At 42.2% G+C, this 26,605-nt stretch overlaps 1 protein-coding gene across 1 annotated transcript in view; it reads left to right on the forward strand.

The window, feature by feature from the left end:
- The window catches only part of PAX3 (paired box 3), a 96,225-nt gene extending 76,238 nt beyond the window's left edge, over positions 1-19,987 (forward strand). The window contains exons 7-10 of the mRNA XM_006743561.3: positions 529-743; positions 18,485-18,731; positions 19,228-19,258; positions 19,416-19,987. Of these exons, the coding sequence (XP_006743624.1) occupies positions 529-743; positions 18,485-18,731; positions 19,228-19,258; positions 19,416-19,482 (560 nt within the window). The 3' untranslated portion in view covers positions 19,483-19,987. The remainder of the gene's footprint in view (positions 1-528; positions 744-18,484; positions 18,732-19,227; positions 19,259-19,415) is intronic.
- Positions 19,988-26,605: the final 6,618 nt, after the last annotated feature.

The raw sequence follows: 26,605 nt of genomic DNA on the forward strand, positions 1-26,605 counted from the left end.
GTTCTATGAGAGTTATTAACTGCAGTAGTCATAGAGCAAAGGTAACTCTGACCAAGTCACTGTTGGATGGCGCAGAGAGGTGAATGGGATCAGTGAGAAGACTGAATTATTTGGGATTATGAAAGATAGCATTCCAGGCATTCCACACGAATATTTAGGTGCTTTGAAAGCGTATTTGATATGAAATACGAGACTTGTGATTCTGACGCTGGCTAATTCTTATGCTGATTCACAACATTCACTACCAAAAATAGGTTCATTCTCATTGTTCATGTGATTTCTGCATTCGTGTTCTGGGTGAGTATGCCCTGAAAGTATGTAAATAAGTTGCGTCCTTGCACTTAGGTGCAGAGACGGGGCTCTATTTGCTATGAGTGGTTCTCTATGCATGTTAAGAAGCGCAGTTTGAAGTTCACGTTTGGTCCGAGCGCTGGATACTCCTGGTGGCTCGGTGATTTGAACTTTCGCCCCGCGCTTTTCCTGCCGGCCTGCAAGGAGGGTTAGAGCTGACCGTCTTCTTCATTGCAGCCGTCTCGGATCCCAGCAGCACTGTTCACAGACCTCAGCCGCTTCCTCCGAGCACCGTCCACCAAAGCACTATTCCTTCAAACCCAGACAGCAGCTCTGCCTACTGCCTCCCCAGCACCAGGCATGGATTTTCCAGCTATACAGACAGCTTTGTGCCTCCGTCTGGGCCCTCCAACCCCATGAACCCCGCCATTGGCAATGGCCTTTCACCTCAGGTCAGTCCCGTGTTTCCAGACAGACGATTTGCTGTATCCCAGAACCAAACAGTCAATTCCCCGAGGCGGTCATATAATGAATTGCCAAATTTAAACCATAATGTATTCTTTATACAAGCCACATGATTTCAGTTTTCTGGTTTCCTTTCTCTCCACCCTTCCTACGGGCTGTATCAAAAGTTGTAGCTTGGGCTTACAATCCAAGTGATTTTTAATGTAATCAGGGAGATCTGTGTTTATACCTCGTTGTCAAGGCATTGGTCCGCTCCACCCCTAGTTCTGAGCTTTGGGTCAGAAGCTCACACACATTTTTTGTTTCTTTGTTTTTGTTTCTGTTTCTGTTTTTTTTTTTTTAAAGTACTTGATCAGCTGATCTGGTTGTGAACAAAAGCACCTAATAGGAAAACACCAAAGCTTTATTAAAACAATTGGAGAGGAAGCAAGCAAGTTGTGTGGAGAGAGACCAAGCTGATGACTCCAGAACTCTGGGATAAATGAGTTATAAATGCACAAATTAGGAGAATTACTGCTACTTTGGGAATATATAGATATTTGAATGTTGTAATTGTTTTTCTAATTTGCATTGGACTATGAGCCTTTCTTGAGAGATCATATTAATAAATTGCCTTGATAATTGCATGTCAGAGGGTTGGATAAATTTCCTCCATGTGGCATCTGTCTGAGGTTGACATTATTAGCAGTTGTTTAAATACAGATCGTTTGATTTTATTAGAGAGCTCTTGGCCCAGGTGGCAAGGATAGTTGCCCACTAAATTTGGAGAAATGTCACAAAGGGGTTGCAATCTATAATTGTGATCGAGAATCTCTTCAGGGCTGAGAGTGAGAGTTTTAACAGCTTTATCTTTCCTTAACCCCTTTTTTTCTCTTGGTGGCTAGAAAAACAGAGAGAAGCCCAGAATGACAGAAATGAAAAGTGAAAAGACAATTATACTCAATTACACACTAATCACCGACTATCACCGCCGCCTAAGCACCAAGAGGGCATTCTAATAGGCAGAAAATGAGATTTTAATGGCACAAAGGGTGGCCAGAATAACGGCTCCTATATCTTTGCCTTCTTCGTTTTCTTCCACTTGTGGTTTGCGTCTTGGGAGTGCAGTTCCTGGGCTCTGCACAACGGTGATAACTCTGCGCAGCTGAAAAGTTCAAAGCCGTTGGAGTTGAAAAGAATGAATAGCAAAGGCAATGAAATAAACATTTCTGCCTAAAGGCAAAAGTTCATAAATCCTTTTTTGTAACAGTCAATGTAATTAAGTTTCATAGATTCCTATAGCACATCCTGGGATAAGAAATGAGAGGTGGCTTTAAACCTCGGCCAAAAAGTAACAACATGAAAACAATGAACGTGTCTTCCTACAGGACTTTAATAAATTTAATTTCCAAGTGCTGGCATTTGTGAGTGTGATTTTGCATGAAAATCATGGACTTATATTAGTAGATTCCTCTTCAAAATGCCCAGATTTATAGCATATAAGCCTCTTCCACAGTTTAGAAGGAACATCAGAAGTAGTTATCTCGGCAGTTTTTAACATCAGTCGTCTGGGACCATAGCAGAGCTTTTTTTGAACACGACTGGGTTGAAAGTTTTCATAAAAAGTAAACTAACCCTATACTGCTTCTGCAAGGTGAGACCCAGGACTCCCTTGGCATTTCTTTCGTGTTCAGTCAGAACAGAAATAATGACATGGGTCTGTATTCTCGAAGTGAACGTCCTAGTTTCTTCTAAGCGTATGAGCTTGTATGTTGTAATAAGGGTATTCTATTTTATTCTATTCTGTTCTATTAGTATTACATAGTTGGAGTCACTGGCACTTAATCTGGAAACTGTTCATCTTTGATTTTATGATTCCAGAGTTGGCAGTAGGGTGGGAATCATTCCAGTGTCAAGCAACGGAAAATTCCACAGGCAGCTCTTCCTGTATTTCTTTATTATGCTCTTACGTATCAGGTTAATTCCCTACTTATTACTCTGTACATATCCCGGATATTTTGCATTTCTACCATACATTTCCTCCTGAAACCACCACTAGGAATCCATATTGTCTTAGTACTTATAGCATCCTCAGCGAGTTAGAAAAGGGACAGATAATGAAGTTCCTCCTTATTTCTTTAGGCAGAGTCGGGGGACAAAAGATGATGAGCGCACCAGAATCACGCCAAACATGTTGAAAAAACAACAGAGTAGGAGAACTGGAAATTGGAACTTTCTAGAGCCTTGGGGTTTATCCCTTCTCAGGATTGCCTCTATGTAAGCAAGGGGGGACCAACCCTACTTTTGGTTGTCTGGCTTTATTAGGAATATCCTAAAGAAAATTCGAAGATAAGAGCCCACTTCGAACAGCCTGGTTTACCTGTTAACTAAAGAAGAGAGAAAGAAAGACCCTTCAGTTTTACTGCTGATTATATAGAAGGGCTTATTAATAGATTGGATCATATGATATTCCAAATGGAACTGATCTTACCGTTTCTCCTCTTCCTCTCCTCCTCCACTTCCTCTGCTTCTCTCTGGACATCTAATATGCAGATGAATCAACCAAGGCTCAGAGAGCTTGAGGACTGCTGAAGACCACCAGGCGCTAGAGAGAGAATTGGGGCTGGAACCTGGGACCCTTGGCTCATAGGCTAGGATCGCCCCCATGAGAGCATGTGGTTGGGCAGAGAGGGAACAGGTTTTCTGAAAACTAGAGGGAGGGGGCTTTCATCACATCTTAAAATCATCGAGTAGAGATGAGTTTTCGAGACTTGGGTTCAGGTTAAGTGACACTCTTTTTGCTAATATGCTCTTTACATGCTTTTTTGCTTTACACACTTTTCCTATCAATCTTTTAACTTCCCCCAATAATAAAGGTTATTATTAATAATAATAGAATAACTGCATGGTTATTATAGAAAATAGAAAAAAAATTTTTTTAAGTGTCTTCAGAGTAGAAAAAAGAAATTCCCCTGGGCAACCTCTGTTAATATTTTTACATATTGCCTTCCAGCTCTTTTGGGTCTTACACCTTTTCAAAAAATATAATTGAGATAATAGTGTATATACCTTTCCATGTTGCTTTCTATCTTTACATTTCAGCATTGGCCTTTCCCCACCAACTAACTTACATGGAATTGGATCTAAAGGCTTTTGAGTTGTTTCGGTCAATTCATTGTAGATCTTTTCAGTGGAGGCTGTTTGACATGTTCAAAATAATGTGTGCATTGCATTTGACTTTCTTCCTAGTGGGGCTGGCCATTCAGACTTGGATCTCGTGAGAATTGCTTCTCTCTGTGTGTGTGTCTTTTAGTTGGTAATCTTCTGGAGTCTCTGACACATCTGTTCCCTCAAGCCAAGATTCCTCTAAAGCTTGGAATCAGAGCCATCAGCCCAAGGGTATTTCTTAAATGCCCTCAGTGCTTTTCTCAGGGAGGGTCTCAGCTTCCTGAGAGACGGGGTGAAACAGTGATGTAGGAGATCACACCTGTCTGGCTGGTCAGATTTGAGCAGCAATAGACTGACTGACATGTATTTTGACAAAAGATCAGAATATTGACAAAACCTTTTAGAAACTTTGGGCATACCCTTCCTCAAGTTTGTCTTGTTCTGAGGGAATCAGTAACTATATCTGAAGAATATGGCCATTTTTCTTGTGGAAAAACGGAGACTACTGCAGCACAATCATCTAAATGGCAGGGTGAACTGCCGGCAGACTTAAGAGCCAAAAATCTCTCTCTTCCAGTTGTTACTAATTCTCGTATAAACACAAATGACACGTTTTGCTTGCTGAAGAGGCGTAATGGCCTAGTGAGTCTTCCATAGGCTCTGGCACTGATATTCCTGCCCTGATTTTCCTGCAGGCCTCGTCCAAAGGCTTCACCAATTGTAGGGGTTGGCTCCACATTCTCCCAGAGACTGGATCTGTCGGGGTAATCTGAGACAAGAGTCCCAGGGATGGGTGACAGAGGGGAAAGGCTATGACCTCAACCTTTTCTGTTGTCTCTGAATTGCATTTCGTCTGAACCACGTAACTCTTGTAGGAGGAGATGGGCCTTCTCATACTGAAAGACAAACAGCTTCTGAGAAGACCATTCAAGTCACTCTAGTGAGGGTTTTCCCCTGCAGTAGCAGCCTTCTTCGGAAAGGTTGTGTTCTCTTGGTGTGGGGACCATAGAGAAAGAACACAGGGAAATAGAGACCATGTATTTCCCCTCCAGACCCAGATGGCACGTTCCCAGCACCTTGCTGCACATGGAGGAGAGAAGAAGGAATGCTGACTTGGAATACAGAGCGCCAGGGAAATCCTACCATATGCTTAAGACATGAGACTAATTAACATTTGGCCCATGTTCTTCCAATTAACTTTGCTCTGCAAGAAATACTACCCTACTGCTCCCCCACGTCCAGAACACACGGAACCAAACCCAAAAAACAAGGCCAATTAATTTAACAAACTTTTATCATCTCATGCTCCACCCCCATCCCATGGCTATAATCGCCACAGTTTTTGGTGACAGCTTCTAATGATTTCTTGAGTGAAATACAGTATCAGTGGGGTTGCATGGTTTCTAGAAAGCTTTTTTTTTTTTTTTTTTACTGTTATGTTGTATACAAAAATGGGCCAACTTGGCTGCATCTAGGGTTCATCAACCATTGCAAATGATTCTTCAAATGTTTTGGGTTTGGTAAAACCTAAAACACATTTTGCCAAGCACTTTTCCTCCTTAATTTTTCAAACTGTGTATTTTAGGGAAAATTTGATCCATATGGTTTTGATTCATTTACTCTTATAGCATTGACATTTTTTTTTCTAACGGAGCCATTTGATATCCAAGAAGATTTCTGAGCTTTTCCTACGTTCATTTTAAGCATTTTCCTCCTTAAAAAGAGGAAGTCATCTTTGCAACCTCAGAGGCCGTAAATTTTGAGTACTCTCTCAATTCGGCAATACTTAAAAATACATTTGGTATAAATCTGGATTATTATGAATACATTTTATGTTTAGAGGAGATGGGCAGATTTTCGTTTCTGGTTTATGAGTGAAACCAATGACAAAATAAGAAAATGGGCTTAAATTACAAAAAAAAGTTTTGTTTTGAGGAAAGTTTAACTGTTATTAATAAATCCCTACGGGAAGAGCTATGTTCCGAGGCCTCATTTCACATTTTCGTCCAGGTCTTGGATAGGCTGTAATTGAATAACCAGTACACCTGTCCTATTTCATGGGTAATCTACTGAGGAAAGAAAAAATTCTCATAAAGCCTTGCGTACCAGGCTTAAAAACGCTTGAATGTTTGCTCGCCGCGTACCACCTCAGGAGCAAAGCGTAGGTCTGCACATCTCATCAAGCCTGTGGACCATGCATCTGTTCAGTCGGGTTGCTGGATCACGGCTCTGTGGGGATGGGATGGACCCAAGAAAGAGCAGATAGATCGTCGAACTAGCGAGACGGTGGTTAATGGCGGAGGACAACCGGGATCAACCTCTGTTCTTATCCATATTTTACAAAAGACAACCTTGAACTCAACCTACTCACCCAGTTGCTTTTAAAGAATAATATTAAACTTGAGATTATTAGTGTGTAATGTATGTAAATTGCATATTTGGTGGCAGCCACGCTTATTAGGGTACTTCTTCATTTCATGCATATATGTATTAGTCCGTCGTGGTTCCATTTCAAATCAGATTTCAATTGCTCAGCACAGCTTCTTTTCACAAACATTTGTTAATCCCGACACTTATTAGGGAGGAGCATTTAAGTGTTAATATGTGTACACAAAACTCAAGACGGCTTTTGATTTTGCTTGTCATTTTTTGCACCACAGTGTTCACAATGATCTCAGATTCCTTAGCTGCCAGGCAAGATGATGGGTCTCTGTCCAGCGAAGGAATAAGGGCTTACGGATCAGCTTGTTATGTGGAGGCGGTATCATTATTAAGAATGGTTGTGATGGGTACTTCTCTGTCTCATAGAAGAAGTCTTTTTCACTGTGGCATGGTAATTCCTTGACCTTTTCTCGTACTGTCGATCCATGGAAAAGTGGTAAGGTTTACCCTGGTCGGGGGGCCGGCTCCTGTTTCAGGAGAGCTATTTTTCTGGCCGTTTTTCGGGCCCACATGGAGAAGCTGCTCCATGCCAGGCCATTTGTTTTGTCCATTTCACACCCACGGTACAGACTTGGCGCCCTCAGCCCTCCTTTATCATTACGAAGAACCAGACAATCGGGCCTGCCACCAGCAGCCCGTTTCCCAACAGAGGCACTTCCTTCCCTTGACACTTTCCAGAAATTCACCTGTGGAGGAAAGAGGAGTGATTTTGATTAAAGAGATTGGTTGGGTGTCAAACAGAGCTCGGATGGGGAGACGTTCCATGCCAAAGGGGCAGCCCCTCCAAAGCTTGAGCTTCCTTCTGTTTCATTTCTGAAGCAGCCCGCGAGCTCAAAGCCAAGGCCACAGCCTCACATGTTTATGAAGGCTCCAGGATGTTTATGATCATAAATGAGCCCATTTCAGCTACAGCAGAATAACTGTGGACCATTCGTATGTTTCCATTCTGCCATGCTAAGTTTTCGAGATGTTCTGCTCGGCGGTGGAAACATTGCTGCTAATCCGTTTGTTGAATCGGTGCAGGCTGTAATTGACCCACTGCCTTTGGTTTTTCTCCGAAGGCTGTGGTTGCTCCCCTTAAAGAAGGGGAGGCGAGCCCTGGTTTATGTCAGCTCTGGCCGCAGCCTCTTGAGTTTAGTTACAGATTGGGAGAATTTTGAAAGAAACAACTATTTGGCCCAAATCTCCATTTTTTTTTTTTTTTTTTTTAAAGAAGGGAGGGAGCAGCATCAATGACTGACTCTTACATCATCTCACTGAAATGAGCCACAAGCGAACCTTTCTTGCTGAATTATGTTTTTTTGTGTGTCTGCTGAATTGATTTAAAGAGAAACTCCATCAGCTACTTTCCCTTGCACGTTGGACAAATCAAATGCAACAACCCCATGGTTTTGGGGACCCATTTGAATTCCTTTAGCTATCGGGGGAGAAAAAATTGAGTGTGATAGCTAGGTCTATAACGAAGCTACTAGAATAAAAAGTTTTTCTTTGTAGTCAGTAAAAGCCCAGGAAAGCAGTGCTGGGTTCTAGTGTGAGGCCAATGGTCTGAATCAACCCTTTATATGTGGTTGGAATGCAATGTAAAGCTTTTAATTTATTACTGCATTTGCAAAATGGCAATATCTACAGAAATCTGAATACTTGCATATTTATTCAATTAGGGGCTGAATGTGTGCTTTGTACTGCAGACACAGAAGACTGGATTTACTCATTAGTTGTGTACTATTTTTTTGTTTTCTTTTTTCTAAAGAAATCTGTTTCTGTGAAACAGTCTGGGTCTCATCAGAGGTGTGTATTTTTTTTTTTTTTCTGTAGAGGTGTGTGTTTTTCAATGTACAGTATACTATTTAAAATTTAAAAATTACTAGCTAGAGTTCAGCGAACTAGAGTTTCAGAGGTTAGTGATTGCATTGTTCCTGTTGATCAACGAACGAGAAAGATGGGCAGTGGTGAGACAGTGCACTCTGCAGACTCACAGGGTAGGAGCTCCCCCTGGAAGGGAATATTTCCTCCCCGTGACAGGACGGCAGCCCGTCCTTGGCGCTGAACTAATGAAGGAGGCAGGCATTATTTAAAGAAAGAACTTATCTTCTTATCTCACAAAAAAACTGAGGTCTCATTTTGGGCAGCTTGCATTAAAAAAAAAAATCGAATTAAACTTTGGATTTCAAAATCGCCTGCAGCTCTGAGCCTCTACATATGGGACTCCACAGGAAAATTTCTAGTTCAGTGGCAACTCTGCTGTGACTCTTGCAGGCAGAATTTCTTCTTTTAGCCTCTGTTGAGGTCCGTTGGTGTGTTTGTACCTTGTGAAAACACATACGCCATACCACCCTGTGTTATATGATAAAGTACCCATTCCCCTCTTTCCTATGAGCTTCTGGAGGAGTGGTCCTAGGTCCTAATCATCTTGGAACACCCAGGAACCAAGCAGTGCCTCATCATAAAGGCTTGTTCCCCATAGTGGGCTCCTTGAAAGGTGGTTTGGGGAAAATGGATTCTGAACCAACAATTTGATAAATGTTACAAATTATATCCATTTATCTTTCAAAGTCCCAGGGCACATTAGCCTACTAAAGGCTCTGACAAGTCTTGCAGTGTAGAAACATGTTTGTCTCGCTCCGTGTTTTCTGATTTAACTATGGAGCCCTTTTGCTGAGTATTAAACTACCAAGTTTTGAGGAACATTCCCTAGGAAGTGCTGAATGAGAGAAAACACGGATGGAGACCCACTCACGATTTGTCCATGTCTAAAATGCTTCCCTTGTTTTTTTTTTCTTCACGAGTGAATCTTCTTTCTTTTTTTAATTTGATTTTACTATGTTATGTTAATCAACATACATGACATCATTAGTTTTTGATGTAGTGTTCCAGTGAATCTTCTTTCTATGTAATGTCTGATGTTATCTTTTCCTTCCACACATTGTACCCCTGCTCTGTATAAAAACTTAGCAGGCAAAAGAGTGATTTTATTTTATTTTATTTATTTATTTTTTAAAGATTTTACTTATTTGACACAGAGAGAGAGACAGCGAGAGAGGGAACACAAGCAGGGGGAGAGGGGGAGGGAGAAGCAGGCTTCCTGCTGAGCAGGGAGCCCGATGCGGGGCTCAATCCCAGGACCCTGGGATCATGACCTGAGCCGAAGGCAGATGCTTAACGACTGAGCCACCCAGGCACCCCAAAAGAGTGATTTTAAAGAAGAAGCTGTGAACTGCTTAATAATGTTTAGATAGGCGGAGAAGGGCACAAAGAAAGGAAAGAGTTCCTGTTTAGTGACTTGATTGCAATGTGGATGCAACTCATTGATCTAAAGAAGGAGCCTCAAGGTCAAAAGCACCAGATTTCCAAAACTTATCAGCCATTTGCTAGCTGTATTTTTTTTGGGCAAGTTGCTTAAACTATCTTCGCTTCTGTTTCATCTTCTTGTTAAACAGGGAAGGTAACAAAAAAGAATTGTCCGATAGAGCTGGGCTGAGAAACACAGTACTTTGGAAATTTGGAAATGCTTTTTGATGAGTTAATAATACGAATGCAATGGGGCTTTCACTACTGTTTACAACAGAACAGCCCATGAATCTCTGACAAAACCCAAAAACAATATGTTTGTCCCTGCCAAAGAAGGCAAATGTGGAAACTGAGTAGTATCAAAAGAAAGGCAAGTTTCTTCATGGAGTGGGGTGTTTTCAGCTGTTCTACTCAGACATTTTAAAGAATATTGGTATCCACTCAGAATGCAGGAATTGTAATGTGCCTGAGATACAATAGTCCCCAGAAATATGATATACACAACTTGGTTTTGTTTGAGAAATTCAGGATACAATAACATAAGAACTCACTATAGCAAGAATAAGAGCCAACGGTCCTTTATTCCATGGGGCTAGGAGTGGGGAAAGGATAGGGTCATCCTGATGGTTTCCTTTTCTTATTCTTATTTTGATTTACTGAAATCCAATATTGACATGGACACATTTTAAAAAAATCTACAGCCAGCTTCTATGGTACTGGATACCTCAAAGGTAAGCAAATCTGATAAACACTATGCTTCTCTCTTCAGTAAAGAATAGAGGTAGCTAAGACAGCAGGTACAATAGAGAGGTCTTAGAAAGTAAGGGACAATCTAACCAACTAATTTTGAGTTACCAATTGGGGAATATTCTTTTAATCACTAAATTACAAAGATGCTACTTTGTCAAGACCTGTAGGAGCAGATTAGTTTCTGTAGCTCAAAGAACTGTGTAAGTGGTTTCACCGTGGGCCCTAGATGTTTCCAGCATGAACATCAGTTTCCTGTGCAATAGGAGACATAACCACTGTCCAATTTATGATCAAGGACATAAGTAAATTTTCAGGTAGGAAAGCAACACAACATCTTTATTGGCTCGGTATCCCTGGAATTGGGTCAGGGAGGGAATCGAGGAACGTAGGATTTTAGCTTAGTGGGGTAGTAGCTTCTGGTTTTTGGAAGACTGTAATTTCAGACATCGCCTATCTGTAAGAGTTACTGCAAATTTCCATGCATCTTGGATGGATGCTTATTCTGCTTTACCACAAAACCTGTGAAACAGGCCAGCACACATTTCCTAAAGGATATATTCATTCTTAGACTTTTGCTAGGCTGTCCTCTGCTTTCCCATGGTTAATAGAAATAGACTTCTTGACATCTACTCATTAAATTAGTATCAGTTGTCTTATCAGTTGACTCTTTTCTCTGAGAAACATACCTTCTTTCCCATGAAGAGAAGGATAGGGAAGCTTCTTTTCTGTGATCTTAGGCATTTAGTTGATGGAGTCTTAGGACCTTGACTCTGGGCAGCCATAGAAATATTTGCCTACATCACACCTGGTCTGGAAGAAAGAAAGGATTTGCTTGTTGAGATGGGCCACTGTTGTCCTCCCTTAATAGGCTGGCGTGTCTGTCCTCCGTGTTGTTAGAGTGTTGGTGGAAGGGAAAATCTCAGGGGAAAGAGAATACAGTGTAGCCCAACATCTTTTGTTTCAGAGGGGCAGAGTTTAGGTCCTTCTTTCTAAAAGCCAGCGTGGACTTCTAGTTTATTGTAAGTTTTTGTGTGTGTGTGCGCGTGAATCTTAGACAGAGCTGGGCAGCTAAGGTGCAGCAAGATGTGCATTTATGAGTGGTCACGATGGTGAATCAGCCCCGCAGTTCCTTGAATGCAGGTTTACTTTATGGGCAATTAGAGATGAAGTTTTAATCCATCTCCCCGAAGTACTGTGGGATGGCCAATTGTAGAGCTTTTCCCTTTCTAGATTTGGAATCCCAGGTCCCAGAGGGTCGATTAATATTTAGCAAACATGTCCTGAAGTCGTCATGAAATTAAAGCAAGATATAGGTTTGATTTTCCACAGTCACGTGTTCAGGCAGGTTTTTGAAGTGGTGATGGGTTTGAGTGCTTACCTTTCGGAGGACTGCTGCGGTGGTGGGAAGAGTTAACAGCAGGTAATGCCATTCCTTCCAGAGAGAGTTTGAGACTCTCTGCGTTAAGTGATGAATGAGGGTATCTGACCCACATCTGTTTTACATTAGAATGGAACATTGCCCTGACATCGTTAGGAGCATTTGTCAAGATTCCCTGGACAGAGCTTCTGTAAATTACATGCTGCAAATGTGTCAGGGTCAGATAAGAGGATATCATTAACTCCCTCAAGTTTACTCAGGGCTCTGTCAGTCCATCTTAATATGCTAACAGCCAACAATTTTCCTTGAGCTGTTTTGTTATATTTTTCATTCATAGAAGAAGAAAAGTCGATGCTCTACCCCCTACCCCCAATATTGCACATGTTCTTTTCTCATAAATCATATTAATTGTAGACATGGTCACAAAGCATATTAAATGCAGGCATGCGTAAATGAATTAAAACATATGAGAATTTTATTATGACCCATGGTGGGTGTAACATAGTCAAATACCAACTGTATTAACTGGCATCCTTTTTCATTTGGGTGCAATAAGCTTTTTCTTAATGGGCTTTATTTTATTGATAATAGATGGACATGATCATCACTGGCTAGAAGTAAACAATATGTATGTGCGTGTGTGTATGTATGTGCGTCTTGTGTGTGTGTGTGTGTGTATACATGTCATCATTGCATGCCATTTCTATGCTGAGTCTTTGCCTGGATTTATGTTTTAGTCAGCAGTGCCTAAAGAGTATTGCTTTCAATTTAACAGCTTAACTCTATTGAGAAATAGGTACTCTAAAGAATTGAGGAAATAGAAGTTATTCTGTGATTGGTCACAGGGCTGGAGATTAAATCACATCTATCACTCAGAGTTTATCTGAGATAGTACTTACTGTGCTCTTTACAAATAAAACTTAGAAGTCCCTGTAGCATATGAACCACACTTGTCTGGCACTCATACTCTTGAATCATGCATTAAACATAGCTACTTGCAAAATGTAAGCTAAGGAGTAAAATAAAAAAAAATAAGGATGTGTTTAGCGGGACATTTTACAAACACTGGCTTTCTATCTGGTTAGGTAAAGAAAGGTCAGGCATGCCCTTCCCATAACTGTGGGTGTGGGTGAGAAGGTCACCGTACTTACCTTAAAGAAACTTCTGCCCTCAGGCAACTTCCCTCTTACGGCTTTTGAACAGACAGGGCCAAAAAATCTAATTATTTAGCTTCTAATCAACTGCAGGGTCATTCCTAAGGCATTTGAATCTAAAGGCAACGTTCTGGTTCTCAGTCGTTCAAATTTAGGCTTTTGCAGGCTCCAAGATACAGTCACTGAAATTTAACCATCAGATAGACTACTCCTGCAGCATCTGTGTTAGCAAAAAAAACAAAAACAAAACAAAAAACAAAAAACATTTAGACATTCGAGTATTTTTGTTTGGTTTTGAAAATACGTTATATCCAAATTAAGAATATATGTAGTCAATATGTACAGTTTTGGAGGGGAAGCTAGAAGCTAAAAAAAAAAACAAAAAACACAACCCTTCATATCATACGTAGCTATATTTCACAGCTATGTTTTCTAAAACATACAGAAATGTATATCATTGCATGTTAAATCACAAGAACATCTGATTACTTAAGAACAAAAAAGAAAGTAAAGACACGAACCAGGATTCCTACTGAGGAAAAAAGACGCGCCAAGATGTACACCATAATTTGCTAAATATTTGAGATTTCTGATTAGCTCTGAGCCTTTTCAACTGACGGCAAAACCATAACACTTAGGCTAAGACAAATATTTTCCAGACTCATTGTTTTGAACGTAAATCTTCATTTGGCCCGTAGTTTTTATCTTTTATATTTACTCTTCCATTAGGAAAATTAATTCAAGAGAAATATGGCATGAAGCAATTGTAAAGAGTTAGTTTTTTCCCTGAACCATATAATCTTCCAATCAAGATATAAACAACCTGTTTGGAATTCTGAAACTTGAGAATGACCTTAAAGAGATCTTTCGAAAATGTCTCTAATAATTCGAACGATGGAAGGATTAACACAAGTGTTGGCACATGATTCCAAGGCTTTGGATTTTTTAAAAAGGTTATCCATAAAACAATTTAGAAACAGTGTCCGGGAAGTGTTTTTGGAGGTAACAATTTAGAAATATACTTAATAGTTGTTTTTTCAGACGCCTCACCTAGGAGTTGTACTCCGTGTGAAATCTTCCTCCTATACCCCTTCCCAGTGGGACAGAGCAGAGATCTTTATTACAGGAAAATTCTTCTTGGTCATTGCATCTCCTGGACTTATCTGGCATTTAGGAAGTGTGTGGTCCGTGTCCCGTAGACAGAAATGTCCCGTAGACAGAGCCCTCAGTTTATTTATTTTTCTTTGAAATTTTTTGTGAGAACCTGTGGCTATGCTTCCCTCAACCCCAAATTTAAAAAAAAAAAAAAAAAATCAGGCAGAAGTGCCAGTCCTGTCGTAGAAACAGCTTACTAATGGTTTATGAGGGGGGAGAAAACACCCATTCTACAACAAATGAAGATTTTATTTTAGGCTTTGAATGACAAATTGCTGTCGGAAAATGCATGTATAAAAGAAACTGCGACAATGTTCTGAGAAAGAAAATATGACTGGAAGTCATTCCATAACCATATTATGGGGGGAGTTCTAAGAAGTTCGTTTACCAAATTCTTTGTGCAGCAAAAAGAAATTTCCATGGCTTCCCTTGAGCCACATGAAATACAAAATAGCTTTTAAAGAAATGTACATAAAAGTGTAATGGGACCCTTCCATAGAGACTTGAGGTTTTAAATTATGTTAGGGGAAAGTAATGCATTTTGTATTGATACATTCACTATTTTATTTTCCAAAACAGATTTCCTTTTCATTTTTGAAATTAGAAGTTATTAAAAAGATGTATATTTCTCAAGTTTTCTCCATGTGAAATACTGGAATAAATCGTTGTTAGTTTCTAATCATTTGTTAATTTCCATTTCGGGCCACCTGTAGGAAAATACTAGTGCCTCTCGCCGATCCTTATACAATTCTCGAGAAAGAAATCATGAGGACAATATGTGACCATCACAGTGGAAATAAGAACTTGTGGGAAGAATGTCTGTCTCTTGGGCTCTGTCGGGGAAGTCAAAGGGAGCAAAGATGACTGGTCTCTGGTCCTTTTCAGTTTTCACATTAGCCACTGTGAGTACCACGCTGCCGAGCTAAGGGCTCTCGATCATGCGGAAACCGTCACTGGCTTTTTGTGTAGGACGCAGGCAATACTGAAAGGAAGACCCCAGATGGGTCCCTCCTGTTCCATTCACCCAGCAACTTTCTGTTGCCCAGGAATAGGACTCTGGCAGATCCTACTATGTCTTCTCCATCCTCCAGGAGATATATTTCCAGGCCCTAGATTTCAATCTTGTCCTCAAGTATTTTCTAATTCAGCAGCTGCACCAAGTTGCAGAACCAGAAGCTGAATTTGGCTTGCAGGAAGGACTCATTTCTTCTCTTTTAGGATCTTCATGGTTTTCTCCCATGGACAAAATCATTACTGCTTTCAAAGTTAATGCAAACAAGAAATATATGGCAGAGGATTAAAAAAATAAGTTTATCACAAAAATGTACATGTAGCTCATGAGAGAGTATGCATGTTTTGAATAACAGTTTGCTCTTGTTCTTCAACTATAATTGTGTATGGAGAATTCCATTTCTCCCTTAAAGTGATACAATGATAACTAAGTTTCAAGTAAGTATTTTCATGAAGGGTAGTATTAATTTAAATGTAATTCCATTTTATCCAGTTCCATTGGCCATTTTTTCTTCTTGGGATTAATATAATTACAAAATTGCTTTTGCTAAGTGTTTGTTTTTATTTAGCACAGTTTATTTACAATAAAATATTTGTGCCCTGTGTCATTAACTCCCTTTCGTTGACACGGTCACATTTGTCATATTTTTATTTTTCCCATCCATTCTTGCTCATCAGGCCAGTACACAAAGAGATACCCCTGATTTGAAAGGGGTAGGCTAGGCATTGAACAACCTATATTTTAGACCCTTTTCTTCTAGTAGAACATGCCTGAATAATTTGAGCTGAAATAAAATACTTAATAAATTAGTACATCAATAGCATTTTTTTGAATTTTCCAGATATATGTATGTAAAATCATCTATACAAACTGAAAGGCAAAAAAAAAAAAAAAGAAAAAACAGAACATGTAGGTGGAAGAACATTCAGGAAATAACTTAAATGCATTCTGAGTTATGTTCAAGTTTTTTAAATGAGAAAATGAAGTAATTAATTTACTATAAACAGCGTCGGGGAGGGCCCATGAAGAGCCCCACGTTCTGGTGACTCCCCACCCTCCTGGAGCTCCAAGAATCTACTGGCTCTTTATTTTGTGACTCTCACTTTCCCCAAATCCCCAGTAAAATAAAACGACGCTCTGTCACGTATGATTATTTTTTTAGAATATAAGTAGTTTTTAAGGCTTTTTAAAAAGCTATTTCACCACGTAACTCGAGAAAATTTAGATCCCCTGGAACATCTTTAAAAACTGGGTATTGCTGTGTTGCTTTCCACACACTGGCCCCCCGCTTCCCACATGCTTGCACACACAACTCAAACGAAAAGGCAGACGAGGAAACAGAGACTAGCTCTTCGGGGGAAAGGTGGGGGAAATTGGTGGCTTGTTAAAGTAGAGGAAGAAAGGGTCATCCATAGAAGGTGGTTAAGCAGACCTGGCCCCCACTTTTGTCTCTTGGGGCTAACTGAACATGTAGATCACTTTAAAGCTGCATTTCAAGAAGATTTTGTTTAGATAGGAGGCGGATGCAGACCCTTCCCAAAGGGGATGGTGGTGTCATTGGTTTTGGAATCTAAGATGTCTTTTCTGGGATGCAAGGCTAGGCCCTCTCTCCTGCCTTGCTGGACCCCCTCCACCCAGGAGTCTGTGGCCTGAATTACCTGGGCGGACAGCGCGAGGCCAGAGTCATGGCTTGGGGCTCACCGCTACCCTCTCCTCTCGCTCGTATTTGTAACTTCGCTCCTCTGTGCTTCAAACTCCCTCAAACCCAGCAGGGAGATGGTGGCCCTGTGTGCGGTTGTGGCTCCCGCCTGAAATGCTCGGTAAACAGGCTCTTCACACTGTCCCCATCTCTTCTTGCAATTGTTTCTTGACCCCTGCCGCTGGATGGTACGAAGTTGAGAAGAATCACTCCCGCTCTCCCGGGGCAGTTTTCCAGCTGCCAAATTAGTTAGCCACTTAACTTCCATCCCCAGGAGCTGTAAGGGTCAGCGAGCTTGAGTTTGCAGAACACTTCCCCGTGTGATCTGAAAGTTGGCCTGTTAATCGCAAGGTGGTTGTTGTTTTGTTTTGTTTTTGTCTTTTAAAGTTTTCTTGCTTTCTAGGGTTATTTACAAAACTGAACAGAGTTTTTAGAACATGCTTGTATTTCGGGCTTTTCTTTCCTTTTAACACCTTCTTATATGTGAAATGTTTAGATAAGAAATGAAAAGGCAGGGAATGGAGGCAGTTACTTGGAGAGTTCTTCAGCACTCCCTTCCTTTTTTCCTTCCTTCCTTCCTTCCTTCCTTCCTTCCTTCCTTCCTTCCTTCCTTCCTTCCTCCCTCCTTTCCTCCTTCCCTCCCTCCCTCCCTCCCTCCTTCCCTCCTTTCCTTCCTTCCCTTCCTCCCTCCCTTCCATCCCTCCCTCTCTCCCTCCCTCCTTCCTTCCTCAGTACCTAATATGTGTCAAGTACCACGTTGGGTGCTAGGAATATAAAGGTGAGTCGGTTATTGCCCTCAAAACTCTCATAATTCAAAGTAGGTGACCAAAGTCATGATTGCACAGTGGGAGGGATGAGTAAAGCACCCAGGAGCATCAGAGAACGAGTAATTATCTCTGATTACTTAGGGATGGCCAAGATAGGGAGAGGAACTTTCTTGAGAGGGAACACTACGAGAATAGACACTGGCATCTTAAAATACATGAAAAGAATTTCATTTGAATCCGTTGATTTTTATTTATTTATTTTTAATTTTTTTAAAGATTTTATTTATTTATTTATTTGATAGAGACAGATAGTGACAGAGAGAGCAAGAAAGAGCACAAGCAGGGGGAGAGGCAAAGGGAGACGGAGAAGCAGGCTCCCCGTGGAGCAGGGAACCGGACGTGGGGCTCGATCCCAGGACCCTGGGATCATGACCTGAGCCGAAGGCAGATGCTTAACCACTGAGCCACCCGGGCACCCATGAATCTGTTGAATTAAAAAAGAAATATATAAGCTAATGTCTGTTTAAAATCACATGTGAAACTTCCAGATGTAATATATGATTAGCCAGTGTTCTGTATCAACAGATAGAATTTCTCCCTCCGTCCTTCTGTCCCTTCTTTGAAATTCTAGACCGATTTTATCGCTAGAGGCATGGTGAGGCGCTCATTCCACCTCTTTTTCTTTTCCCTCCCTCCCCTCTGCTCCCTCCACGCCCCACCTTTCCTTTTTCTGAAACCGAAGTCCGATGGTTATCACTGGGCATGATGCAGTGTCCGAGCCCCTTTGCATTGTGGTCAGTGTCTTCTGGTCAGCCCTGTGCGAGCAGATTTCCAAAGAAATAAAGATGGGACTTCTCCAGTTATCCTTTCAGCTCTCAGCTATGATCCGGTCCTCTCTGCATTCTTACTTCTTCCCAATCTGCCTGTTTATTTTAGGTAATGGGACTCCTGACCAACCACGGTGGCGTGCCCCATCAGCCCCAGACCGATTATGCTCTCTCCCCTCTCACCGGGGGCCTGGAACCTACCACCACGGTATCGGCCAGCTGCAGTCAGAGACTAGACCATATGAAGAGCTTGGACAGTCTGCCAACATCTCAGTCCTACTGTCCACCCACCTATACCACCACGGGCTACAGTATGGACCCTGTCACAGGCTACCAATATGGGCAGTACGGACAAAGTAAGCCTTGGTCTCTCTGGGGCTAATGACTCCTGACAGGATGAAAAATCTCAGCCCTTCCTCAAGAAAGGGGCAGCGGCGGCGGCATGACCAGGCCTGACGTCCCGGTGTCAGCGTTGTGACAGAGCCCGCCTTCTGTCCCAGCAAGGGCTCCCTTGTATCGTTATTTTCTTAGCTGATGTCAACAACACCTTGCGGTTATTAATTGCCGCGATGTGAAGCCCGATTGCCACTAGGTGAAACACGAGGGTTGGCCAAAATGAAATAACCCCTGGCATTAGAAACACATGTTCTTAATGAGGTCAGCTCAAGGATCATATAGGGTATAATCCCAAAGACACAGACTTGTGTCAAACTTGTCTCAGGAATAAAAATATTAGTCTCGATCCTTTGATACCACGGTATTAAATATGACATTGTCAGCCTGTAGCTGATTTTGCCCCTTGCTGTGAATTGTCCTAGCATGACCTAAAAAGCTACGTGTGTTTCCTTTCAGGTGCCTTTCATTATCTCAAGCCAGATATCGCATAAGTGAACTGTCCACCTGGAGCTAAAACTGGCCCTGTTTCCGGTCTCCACAGCCTACACGTGAAGAATCTTCTCGGAAAAAAAAAAAAATCATCTTTTTGGGGGGCAGTCTCACCAGGAGACGGAGAAGAGTGATTGATTTTTTTTCTCCAGTAGTTGGTTTCAAATTCTTTTGAACATATTGGACAAAAGCAGTGGAAGAAAGGAAGGCCTGGAACAGTGAAAAGACAAATGCAACATTTTAAGGCAATGATTTAACATGGCTACACATCAAATACCCCAACTCTTTAGTGCTGATGATCAAGGAGCGAAAACATTCCATTTGTGTGTGCGTGCGCGTGTGCGTGTGTCTCTGTGTGTGAGATGTATCTGGACTGGTTCAGGCAAGCAGAATGTTCTAAAATATAGTTGGAGAGTACTCTCAAGTATAACATGTTTGACGTTCAATGCTGACACTTACACCATTTTAAAACTGCTCACGTGATGAAGCAGGAATGGAGGAATCCTTGACTTTTTTACACACTGGAAATTGATATAAAAAGAAATGGCACCATTTTTTAGGAAGTTAGACTAGATGTAAAGGACCTCCCAAATAAATTATTTGTGATCTTATCCTCATTTGTAACCCAGTTGTCAATAAATGTCGCGGGGCGGACGGCCTTGCAAACAGGACATGGGATAATGGGAAGAAAAAGCTTGTTTTCTTTCTCGGTGTGGGGAGAGGTATGTGACATTTTCCCAGTTCATTTTCATTTTGAAGCCAACCTGGCCAGGGTGGGGGGAGGGGGCGTGGTGGAGAGGAAGTGACGAGCATTCCCACAGCTGCTTATCGGTGTGCAATACTGTGTACCTCACGGAGGCTTTGGCGACGGCCAGGGCCGTAGAAACAGAATCACAACTATATTTTTGCAGGTGCTTTATTTTCGCAGCCCATGATTCATTGCGGTAGAATGCATGATGTTCGCCATTTAATGGACAACCAACATCCAGCTTGCTCCTTTTGACTAGAGACCGTGTTCGAGAATCATGCTTTTACAATGACGACGTTTACATTCTTCTCTTTTCTATGAAAGGCAGGGCAAGAGCAGAAATGTCCACGTGGCTCTCATGTACTTTTAAATTATACAAGGGTATCCAATATGGAAAGATTATAGGAACTGAGGTTTACATACGTTTGTGTGGTGACATTTTAGAATGTCAATAAATTTGTTTTTTCGAGCTGTTAAGAGGAACGAGAAGGTGGAAGGCAGTGTTATTTATTTCTTTCTCTTCTCGGAACCATGAACGAGGTAGGCACAAATACATTCCCTTTAGAGTTAAGAACAATGTCGTAGTGGGGTAGTGAGACTAGACGTAGTTCCAGTTTAGTTCACGTGTTGGTCGTAGAGGGTGATGGGTCAAGAGCAGTGCTATCTTTGTGTTGCAACCTCAACCAACAACAATGTGTTGTAAAAATGTCTTTCATGTAAAAAGTGCAGTAAATATTTACTATTTATAATGAATAAACAGTTATGAAAACTTGCCCAACACTGCTTTTTTGGGGAACCGGTGAACGTAGGATTAATAAAAACTTGCGTATGGAAAACCAACAAACACATGCTTTGCTGCCAATGGGACCTTTTGGATTAGCCTGTAACCTCCACAGATAGGGTCACACACCCCACAATCGTGTTCTCTTGAAGAAGCTTGGTTGAACACACTTTTTAAATGATGGAAGCTTTTATTTTTGTAGATGCAGGTTTAACCAGACCCCTCAGTCCACCTTTCTCTCTCCATGGTTCTCTGAGCTGTCAGATCCCTTCACTGTCATCTGGGAGTATGTCTTCCCCCAGAGTACCTTCTCTGTCTTCATCTTCAATGGTCATGTCCCCTGAAATTTTTATTGCAAGCCTTCATATCTTGTCATTTATTTTATTTTAGAAGCTTTCTTCACTCTTCATGGAAAACATTACTGCCTGTGTCTTCAATTCTTTCTTCCTCCTCCTTCTCCACTTCCCTCCCTCTGTCCCTTCAGTACTTTTTTAAACACTTATTTATTGAGAGTCTAAGTGTACCGGGTATGGTGCTTGGCGTTGGTGTTATGGCAATGTTTATAGCCTAGTGGGTAGGCCAGGGGAGTAAATGCACAGTCGCAATAAAGCATGAGGAAACCGAGACATAACGTGCTTACGTGAGATTAGCCAGCGGCGAGCTGGGATTTGATTCCAGGCAGACCGATTCCAGAGCCTACGTGCTTAAACTCACTCTTCTGCCTCCCCAAGTCCAGACTAGCGCGGGAGAACCTTATAGTCAAAGATCCAGAAAGATGTAAAGGAGCACTGTCCGATTCCGTAAGCAGCTAGGCACATACGGCTGTTTAAATTTGTAATAATTCGAAGTAAACAAAACTAAGAAGTTGGTCCCGCAGGTGCACGGGCTGCATCTCGAGGGGCCAATAGCCACATGCGGGCAGAAGCTGTGGTGTCGGGCAGTGTAGGTCTGGAACATTTCGATCATTGCAGAAAGTTCTGCTTGTCAGGGCTGATCTAAAGCATGTCTTTTTAAAACCCCAAAGACTTGAAGTGCAGAAGGTAAAATTTCCAAGTTCTTTAAATGTGTTAGGTGTTCTTAGCTCACACGCTCATCCTTCTGGTCAAATATGTTGCTCTTTTTCCGACAGTTATTCCCAAAATATATATATATTTTTAAGATTTTATTTATTCATTCGAGACACAGAGATACAGAGAGAGAGAGCATGAGTAGGGGGAGAGGCAGAGGAAGAAGCAGGCTCCCTGCTGAGCCAGGAGCCAGACGTGGGGCTCGATCCCAGGACCCCGGGATCATGACCCGAGCAGAAGGCAGACGCTTAACCATCTGAGCCACCCAGGCGCCCCTATTCCAAAAATATTTTAAGAAGAGGAAAGGAAGGTAATCTTTACCAAACACTTTTGTTACCTTGTTTAGTCCTCACAAAATCCTGTGAGGTGAGCATGGTTAGCCCCAAATGACAGATAAATGGACTGAGGTCCAGAGTTGTTCATTAGTTGGGCCAAGGTCATACATAGTCAGAAATAGTAGAAGCAGGCTTTGACTTCTGCTCAGCCTGGTGGCAGAACCTGTCTTCATTTTACTGTTCCAAATCCTGCTGGCGACACTCACTTCATTATATCAACCTATCCTGTGCCAAACTCAAGTTGAAGGCAGGTATTACAAAAAATAATTCACTCCCAGTATGACAGACCAATGCATCCAGGAGCTGGGACTACACAACAGAAACTGATCTTCCATGTCACTTTCCCTCCCTGCCCAATCTCAGAATTTGATATGTGTGGCTCATCTCTCTCTCTCTCTCTTTTTTATAGATTTTATTTGAGAGAGAGAGAGCGAGAGCCCATGCATGAGCAGGGGTAGGGGCAGAGGGAGAAGCAGGCTCCCCATTGAGCAGGGAGCCCAACACAGGGCTCCATCCCAGCACCCTGGGATCATAACCCGAGCTGAAGACAGACGTTTAACCGACTGAGCCACCCATATCTCTTGCTCATATCTCTTTTTGATATATTTCTTTATGCCCTTATTTCTGCATGTCTCTGAGATCTCCTGCTCAGTTCATATTTCTCATGTTGAAAAATCTCTGTAGATCAATATTTCCCTGACTTTTTTTTTTTTTTTTTTGGTTTGTATCTAATCAATCTCCAGAGGAATGAGGACTTGACTCCCCCCTAGTCCTGATTCCCCCCATCGGAGTCCCTGCTCTTATTCCCTGGGACAAGCTGCCTCTAAGGACCTTGAACCTTCGCATTCAACTTAGCTTGAACCTGACTCTGCATAGAGGGTTTTGCATTTGTCCATATAATTATACACTTTGGTTGGAAAACTTAAAAGTAAAAACTAAAAATTAGAACTTAAAATGATTAAATCATGGATGTACTAATATCAATTGCTGAGTCATTCCTTCCTGGGCAGCCATTTTCCTAGGAATAGGTATCATATTTCATATCTGCGATGGACACAAACATATTTTTTTGGCTCCACTTGGAAAGATATTTTCACACACACTCAGATGTTTGGGGAACATCCTATGTTAGGAGGGATCTTCATTAGTGCTGGCAACAGAACCAGCACGATGGACAAGGTCACTGGCTCATGGCTGTGGGTTTAGAAAGAGTCTTAAATGGGGGAGGGGATGGATTAATTGATGTCCTTTGTGCAGACATGCCATGGAAGACTCGATCCTGAAACTACATAATTACCTCATGGAACCAGAACCAAGATGTCTATAGAAAGGAAGGGGACGAAGGCTTGGGCCTCAATCATTCTGGGTAAATAAATGATTTTTGGTGTTTAGTCATTTATGGATAAGGAGAGCTGATGTCAAACACTGAGGAGTAGAGCAAGTGCCAAGTGGCAGTGTTTATGCAAAGCAGTCCCCAAGGCCAGCCTCAGCCCTAGGCAAGCACTCATGGGTCTGGAATCAGTGTTGGATGGTATGTGAGAGAAAGGGAAAAAACAGACCTAGGCTCAAGCTTCTTGTCAAATGCTGGTGATATAAACTAGTCTCTCTCTCATAGATCCACTCTTCCGTATCACTGACCATTGTATCCCAAGGGCCTAGCACCATGTCTGACCCATAATGAGTACTCAGTACCTGCCTGTTGAATAAATGAATAAATAAACAAATGAATGAAGAGTGCCTCTTTTGTACTGTCCCGAATGATCTTCTGAAGAAGGAGCTCAACCTCGAGGGTGTGTGAATTGGGGTGAACAAGTTTGATATTGCAATGATCCCTGGGGTAGGGGACCAGCTAGATGGCTAAGGTAAGACCAAAAGCACACAGATTGTCTTGAGATTGGATTAGTACAAAGCCTTAGGGAAGGAGGAGGAGGCAGGGGGCCTTGACAAGTCACTTGAGAGCCATATTTCTGGTGTTTTTGACTGATGCAGATGGCACAAGGCAGGGAAAGAGCCGGTTGGTTGATTGCTGAGAGCAATGGTTCTAATTATAAACTAACTAATTATAAAAAAGCCTAGTGTCTGGACCTACCCAGACTTGTGACTCAGAATCCAGAGAGATGGCACAGGGAGGATTGATGAAGCAAGAGCTCAAAGAGAAGCCTTTGGCTGGATTGAAGCCTGGGCCTCACTTGACCAGGGAACTGGCAGACGTGTTTTCTGGGCTCGAAGTTGTGGTCAGGGTCATTCATCACAGCACAGCTGAGAGGAGAGGTCACTTTGGCATATGGAGTCGCCTTAGCCTTATCTTCCACCAGTTCTTGAACCAGAGGGGAAGATGTGGAGAAGCAGCAGTCCAGGGATGCTGCATGAGAGGTTAATGTGTGGAATTACTGTTGGATTAGCGGTGCGTCATGACCCCATCCTATCTCCAGCTGGACATCTGCAAAGTCCTACCACACAAAAATCAGCAGTGCTTGGGCTTTTCCCAACTGGTGCGTTGACATCTCGCACCCCAGGCTCTTGTCATCCTGTGGCATTCAGGAGAGTTTTAATCATGGGACTGAAAACATAACTTTCTTTGGCCCTGCTCATCTGGTTCCCCTTCACTCCATGAAGCCAAGCTCCTGAGCTTTTGAACGGAATCCCCACAAATGGCAGCTCCTTTGACTGCTTGTAGAGTGAGGGAGGTAGGCAGTGGTTTCTATTTCCTAATTAATTAATTTGTTGGATACTTATTGAGCTCCTCCTGTATATTGGGCAGTGGGACTTCATTGGAAGGTGAGACAGCTCCCGTTGCCAAAAGACCCCAGTCTGAATGAGCTGGATCAGTGAACAATGTGTTGGGAGACAAAGCGGTATGTGAGGAAAAGTTCATATGGAAACACAAGGAGAGAGGGCATGACTCCACCTGGCACTGGAACACTTTTCAGAGGAAGTGACCCTGGAGCAGAATATCTAAGGATAAACAGGAAGTTACAGGGCAGATGTGGTGCCAAAGAGCAAGTCAGTTCCATGTTTGTATGATGCCAGCTGTGGGCTGCCAGACAAAAGAGGCCAGGGAGGTCAGTCAGGGGCTGGGCCTCCCAGATTCTCCAGTAAGACCAGTCCACAGCCAGAGCCTTCTGGGAATCCCTCGTTTATAGATTTCAAAGGATATGAGATTGGGTTAAATGGGGCAATTATTTTTTCCCTTAAAAATGGATTGAGAGATGTTCCACCTAAGAGGCCTGATAAGAAACTCAGGGGAGAAGGAATACATATCTATGATTATCGCCTTTTTAAATTTTTTTATTTTTTTTAAGATTATTTATTCATTTATTTGACAGAGAGAGAGACAGCGAGAGAGGGAACACAAGCAGGAGGAGTGGGAGTGGGAGAAGCAGGCTTCCCGCCGAGCAGGGAGCCCGATGTGGGGCTCGATCCCAGGACCCTGGGATCATGACCTGAGTCGAAGGCAGACGCTTAACGACTGAGCCACCCAGGCGCCCCTCGCCCTTTTTTTTTTTTTTTAACATTTTATTTATTTAAGAGAGAGATAGCAAGAGCAGGTGGGAGAGGGAGAAGCAGGCTCCCCACTGAGCAGAGAGCCAGATTGGGGGATCATGACCCGAGCCGAAGGCAGACACTCAACCAACTGAGCCACCCAAGCGCCCCTGATTATTGCCTTTCTAAGCAGACCCCCAAAAGCTTGGTAGGGGCATGATGCCAACGCTTAGTGGTCCAGCTACAATTTCATCAGTGGAGAGCTCTTTGTTGGAGGTCTGGAAGCTGCCCTGCCTTTCATTACAGGCTGAGAGGGAAGACCCATTGTTAGTAATTATCCAAATGTGTGTAATTGGGTGCTTGACTGGGGATGGGCCCCCACATCTCTGGGCTCAACCTTGAGGAGCAAAAAGGGGAAAGAAAGGCCTTTCTTCCTTTTCTTTTTGAAGCTCCAAGTTTAAATTCTCCTTTTGGACAAACTGTACCTATCCCGCCTTCCCAAAGACACTCTCATGGGTCTCTTGGTTATGTAAAGGAGAATAGATATCCTCTCTGGGATGGAGAGTAAAGAACATGTAGGTGTAGGTACAGATGATGGGAAACAAAACGGCTTTGCTTCGAAGCAGGAGGATGTCAAAGGCTATCTTTGAAGGTGGAGTTTTTTTGCATATTTTATTTACTTGTAGGAAACTTGATGACTTCTTTCTGGGCTTGGAACAGTAGAAGCCTGCTCGAGGGAAGTAAACTGTTCCTAAAAGCACAGTGGCAGGCTGGGAGCCCTCATGGAAGCGTTAGGATCTGGGGGTGCTGTGCTCTCAGGCAATCATTATTTTGTGTCTGTCAACAGAAAACATGCTACACTTGAATTTGGAAATTTAGAGAAGGATTTTTTTAAAAAGATTTTATTTATTTATTTATTTGAGAGAGAGAG

The sequence above is a fragment of the Leptonychotes weddellii genome, chromosome 3 (assembly GCF_054177405.1).
Source record: "Leptonychotes weddellii isolate Sample4059 chromosome 3, ASM5417740v2, whole genome shotgun sequence".
NCBI classification, from domain to species: Eukaryota; Metazoa; Chordata; class Mammalia; order Carnivora; family Phocidae; genus Leptonychotes; species Leptonychotes weddellii.